Source organism: Hemitrygon akajei, chromosome 11, assembly GCF_048418815.1.
Source record: "Hemitrygon akajei chromosome 11, sHemAka1.3, whole genome shotgun sequence".
Taxonomy (NCBI): Eukaryota; Metazoa; Chordata; class Chondrichthyes; order Myliobatiformes; family Dasyatidae; genus Hemitrygon; species Hemitrygon akajei.
Window position 1 is genome coordinate 122,084,006 of NC_133134.1, and position 6,000 is coordinate 122,090,005.

At 38.6% G+C, this 6,000-nt stretch overlaps 1 protein-coding gene across 1 annotated transcript in view; it reads left to right on the forward strand.

Moving 5' to 3' along the window:
• The window catches only part of cbln4 (cerebellin 4 precursor), a 192,687-nt gene extending 187,588 nt beyond the window's left edge, over positions 1 to 5,099 (forward strand). The window contains exon 3 of the mRNA XM_073059972.1: positions 3,868 to 5,099. Coding sequence (XP_072916073.1) covers positions 3,868 to 4,065 — 198 coding nt within the window. The 3' untranslated portion in view covers positions 4,066 to 5,099. The remainder of the gene's footprint in view (positions 1 to 3,867) is intronic.
• The last annotated feature ends 901 nt before the right edge of the window (positions 5,100 to 6,000 follow it).

Sequence of the window (6,000 nt, forward strand, 5' to 3'; positions counted from 1 at the left end):
ATTGGCTAGTTTACCTTCATATTTCATCTTTTCCCTCCTGGCTTTTTAGTTGCCTTCTCTTACTTTTTAAAAGCCTCCCAGTCCTCGAACTTCCCACTTACTTTTTCTCTATTGTATGCCCTCTTTTTTTTGCCTTACTGTTGTTTTTGACTTCTCTTGTCAGCCATAGTTGTGTCATTCGACCTTAAGAATTTTTTTTTCTTAGGGATGTATTTACTTGCACCTTCTGAATTGCTCCCAGAAACTCCAGCCATTGCAATTCTGCCACCATCCCTGCTAGTGTCCCCTTCCAATCAGCTTTGTCCAGTTCCTTTCTCATGCCTCTATAATTCCTTTTATTCCACTATAATATTCATACATCTGACTTTAGCTTCTCCTTCTCAAATTGCAGGGTGAATTCTACCATATTATCACTGCTTCCTTAGGATTTCTTTACCTTAAGCTCCTGAATCAGATCTGATTCATTACACAACACCCAATCCAGAATAGCCTTCCTCCCAGTGGGCTCAACCACAAGCTGCTCTAAAAAGCCATCTTGCGTCCGGTGCTCCCGGTGCGACCTTTTATATATTGGTGAGACCTGACACAGACTGGGAGACCGTTTCGCCGAACACTTATGCTCTGTCCGCCAGAGAAAGCAAGATCTCCCAGTAGCCACACATTTTAATTCCACGTCCCATTCGCATTCTGATATGTCTATCCATGGCCTCCTCTACTGTCAAGATGAAGCCACACTCAGGTTGCAGGAACAACACCTTATATTCTGTCTGGGTAGCCTCCAACCTGATGGCATGAACATTGATTTCACTAACTTCAGTTAATGCCCCTCCTCCCCTTCTTTCCCCATCCCTGATTTATTTATTTCCCCCACCCTATTTTTTTCCTCTGTCTCTGCCCATCACTCTTTGCCTGTTCTCCATCTCCCTCTGGTGCTCCCCTCCCCCTTTCTTTCTCCCTAGGCCTCCTGTCCCATGATTCTTTCCCTTCTCCAGCTCTGTATCCCTTTTGCCAATCACCTTTCCAGCTCTTAGCTTTACCCCACCCCCTCCAGTCTTCTCCTATCATTTTGGATTCCCCCCCCCCCCCTTACTTTCAAATCTCTTACTATCTTTTCTTTCAGTTAGTCCTGACGAAGGGTCTCAGCCCGGAATGTCGACAGTTCTTCTTCCTATAGATGCTGCCTGGCCTGCTGAGTTCCACCAGCATTTTGTGTGTGTTGCTTGAATTTCCAGCATCTGCAAATTTCCTCATGTTTGCAGGCATTCTACAAGTTCTCTCTCGTGATCCAGTATGAGCCTGATTTTCTCAATCTACCCACATATTGAAATCCTCCAGGACTATCGTAACATTGCGCTTTTGACATGGGTTTTCTATCTCCCATTGTAATTAGTAACCCGTATCCTGGTTGGTGTTCGCAGGCCTGTATATATAATTCCCATCAGGGTCTTTGTATCCTTGCAGTTTCTTAACTCTGCTTACAAGGATTCTACTTCTCCTGATCCTATCTCACTTCTTTCTAAGGATCTGATTTCATTTTGTTACCAACAGACCCACCCCACATCCTCTCTCTAACTGCCTGTCCTTTCCATACAATGTGTATTCTTGGATGTTAAGTTATCAAGTATGATCTCATCAGCTATGACTCACAATGTCATTCCAACCAGTATATAACTGTACTACAGGATTATCTATCTTATTCCACACACTGCTTGAGTTTAAATGTAACACCTTCAGTACTGTATTCATCACCCTTTGTGATTTTACATTAGGATAGATTTTGTTAATGCAGTTCATTGAGGCATCCTACTGCCTGAGCCAACACAACCTGTGAAAGACATAAAATAATTGAAAAAGTTTATAATGTAATGAGTGTCTAATCAGGTAAGAATTCCATGAATATAGAAACATAGAAAACCTACAGCACAGTACAGGTCCTTCGGCCCACAAAGTTGTGCCAAACATGTCTCTAACTTAGAAATTACTAGGCTTACCCATAGCCCTCTATTTTTCTAAGCTCCTTGTACCTATCCAAAAGTCTCTTAAAAGACACTACGTATCCGCCTCCACCACGGTTGCTGGCAGCCCATTCCACACACTCACCACTCTCTGCGTAAAAAACTTACTCCTGACATCTCCTCTGTACCTACTCCCCAGCACCTGAAACCTATGTTCTCTTGTGGCACCCATTTAAGCCCTGGGAAAAAGCCTCCAACTATCCACACAATCAATGCCTCTCATCGTCTTATACACTTCTATCAGGTCACCTCTCAACCTCCGTCGCTCCAAGGAGAAAAGGCTGAGTTCACTTAACCTGTTTTCATAAGGCATGCTTCCCCAATCCAGGCAACATCCTTGTAAATCTCCTCTGCACCCTTTCTATGGTTTCCAGATTCTTCTTGTAGTGAGGCGACCAGCACTGAGCACAGTACTCCAGGTGGGGTCTGACCAAGGTCCTATGTAGCCACAACATTACCTCTCGGCTCCTAAATTCAATTCCACGATAGCATATGATAAAATGATACCATATGATAAATATGATAGCATTTTGTCATGTTTTAAAAATATAGCACCATAAAGATATCTACAATACTGAAATGTACGATTTTAAGGAGTTCGCGTTTTAGGACTGATAATTGGTAATTGATTATTGATTTACTATTGTCAAGTGTATCAAGATACAACAAAATAACTTCTGTTTGCATGCCCTCCAAACAGATCATTCCATACATAAATGTATCCAAACAGTACTTATGTAAATAAATAAGAATGCAGACTATAGTGTTACAGTTACAGAGAAAAGGCAGCACAGACAAAATGCAAGAGCCATGACCAGGTATATTGAGAGTTTAAGAGCTCATCCTTGTTGCATAAGAAGTCCATTCAATTGACTTATAATAGCAAGACTGAAGTTGCCTTTGAGCCTGCAGATAGTGTTCCCAGGCTTTTGTATCCTGTAAGCAGTATCATAGCAAGTGAAAAGACAAAAGCATAAAGATCTTTCAAAACATCAGTTAACAACAAACCAGCTTTATGATGTCACTAGTTTCAGCTTGAGCAGCAATGTTACTAGGATCCATTGTGTAGCTGACCCTCAAGCATATTTAGAATGTTAGTTGGTTAAGGAACTTTAAGCATCAAGCATATTTAGAATAGGTCATGTCAATAGAAAAATATATTTCGGGATTTAGGGCGGCACTTAGATCTGGCTCTGATAAAAAGTTCAACTGTTTGCAGATTCATAATAATCCACGATGTTCTGTGTCCACTTCAGTAGGTACCTCCTGTACCTAATAAAGTAAACCCCTGAGTGTATGTTTGCGGTTTTCTGCTGTTGTAGCCCATCCCATTCAAGGTTGTGCATTCAGAGATGCTCTTCTGTATACCCTTGTTGTAATCTGTGTTTATTTTTTACTGCTGCCTTCTTGTCAGCTTGAATCTGTCTGGACATTCTCATCTGTTTTCTCTAATTGACAAGGCGTTTGCTCCCACAGTATTGCTGCTCACTGGATTTTTTTTGTTTTCACTGTAAACTTTAGAGGCTGCTGTGTGTGAAAATCCCAGGAGATCAGCAGTTTCTGAGACACTCACACCACCCTGTCTGCCATTAACAATCAGAGTCAAAGTCACTTAGGTCACATTCCTTCCCCATTTTGATATTTGGTCTGTACAACAACTGAACCTCTTGACCATGTCTGCATTCTTTTATACATTGATTTGCTGCCTCATGATTAGCTGATTAGATATTTGCATCAACTGGCAGGTGTACCTAATAAAGTGGCGACTGAGTATATATTTTGTTGCTTGCAATGATTTCTGGGTTATCAGTATGTAGTAAAACAACTGTTCTTTTTCTCTTTCTAATCACAGGTCAATCTTATGCTAAATGGTAAACCAGTAATTTCAGCCTTTGCTGGGGATAAAGATGTGACTCGTGAAGCTGCTACTAATGGAGTCCTGTTGTATTTAGACAAAGAAGATAAAGTATATCTGAAACTGGAGAAAGGTAACCTGGTTGGAGGATGGCAATATTCAACGTTTTCTGGCTTCTTGGTTTTCCCTCTGTAAAGACCAACTGAATACCCCTGAATCCACATACGTAATTTTCTTGATATGAACTGATTGTCCTACATGTTGTTTTTGAGGATTATTTAAAAATTGTGGATCATTGTTCCAAGTCTTAATCTGGACTATACCTGGTCATATGAAGCTAACAGTCTGGTGGATCTGAATTGTCCGTTTTCTTTTCCAAACCGCTTTAAAGACCTTTGGAAGAAAAGGGAAGTTTTCAGCCCCTTACCTCTTCCCTGCAAACTGGATAGGACTTAAAGTAGGGTAAACAAATGGTAAATACCCTTGCTGCAGTGGATGTAAAGTGAAACAGTTTGCCTGCAACATTAGTGACAAATTGTCTGGACTGAATACGTCTGTGTACCTTCACAAATATTATTTTGCCTTTAACAGCCTTGCTAATAAGGTTAAATGCATTTAAAATGGCTTAAATTTCTGTTCTGTTATTTAATATATCAGAATGAGGAGAACAATATACTAATTTACCTTAAATGTATTGTGGATTTGGGATGCAATATGTTCATTACCATGCTGTGTATGCTTACATTGCCTTAAAATACATGGAAATAGATGTACACTTCTACTTTGGCATAATGTATTCTTAATATTGAAAACTGGATTGTTGCTTTAGGTTTTCAATGCACTTTACCCAAGGATTCTCTTATTTTGAAATTAAATGATTTTAGACCAAATGAACTTTATCAATTACATTCAAGAATATGAGCAGAATACTGTGGAACAACATTATTTGCTTGATGGTACAGATGTTATGCTGCCTTCAGATATTTAATATCAGAGAGGATTTCCTGCTGATACAGTTTGAGAGTGGTGAAAATAGCCACATATGGTAGCATTGTTTCTGACACATGCATGTAAGCTTGAAATGACTATACACTGAGTTAACATGTGGGAAAAGGTCAATAATATCCCAAATCTGTTTATTGTTGCACTTTCTTTTCAGTTCATGACTCACTTGCTGTTGAGAAATGAGAGGCTTGACTCACTTATTAATAAAGCTACATTGCTCCATGTTTAGATTCTCAAACATTTTATTTTCTGTGATCAAATTTATGTAAATGTTATAAACTTATTTTGTTACCCATAGAATCACAGCATAGGCTTTGAATTTTCACACAGATTATTATAATAGTAAGGATTTAGTAAATCTGAAACCAAGCTGAATTCAGATAATTTAGTGGAGTGTCTTGCTGGCATAATTTTCAATCTAGTTCATTTCCCAACTGAATGAACAGGAAACAAAATAGATGAGTTCAACATATTTTATATAGTTTTGCCTGACAAAACTAATGGGAAGGAGTTCATTAGTAACTCAGAGCAAGAATAGTCCAACTTCATAATGTCATCGTTCCTAAAGATTGAACTAAGAATAGCAATGATGCAAGAAAAATATAATTGAACAAATGATTTATTCAATAATACCCATAACATAAATATATTATTTCTAAACATAGTATTGGCATACTAAATTTGTGGTTGGTCCTTTTGTAGCAATAGCTTCATATTTGAAAAAGGATCTAGTGCCTTCCCGACGTAGATGACGAATAAACTTTTCTCAGGCTTCCATCTGGGTACAGGTATCGATTAACTGATGTTTTGATGACCAACTCTGCCACCTTCATCAGGGATAATCAATACCTATACCCAGCTGGAACCCTAAGAAGAGCTTATTCATCTTAATGTTTATACTAAGATTCCCTTTTTTGAGTATAATGTTGATTTTACTAGAATAGAGGCAGAATCCATTTGTTAATCTGGAATAAACCAATGGTAGCAAAATGCAAACACTTTTTCAGTTAGCAACAATCACCAAGAAATAGCATTCCTACTAGACATTTTTTTTCCTAATTGGAAATAGCAAAAACAAAATTATAATTGCATATAAAGTGTTTTTCAGATTTCCTGCATCTGTAG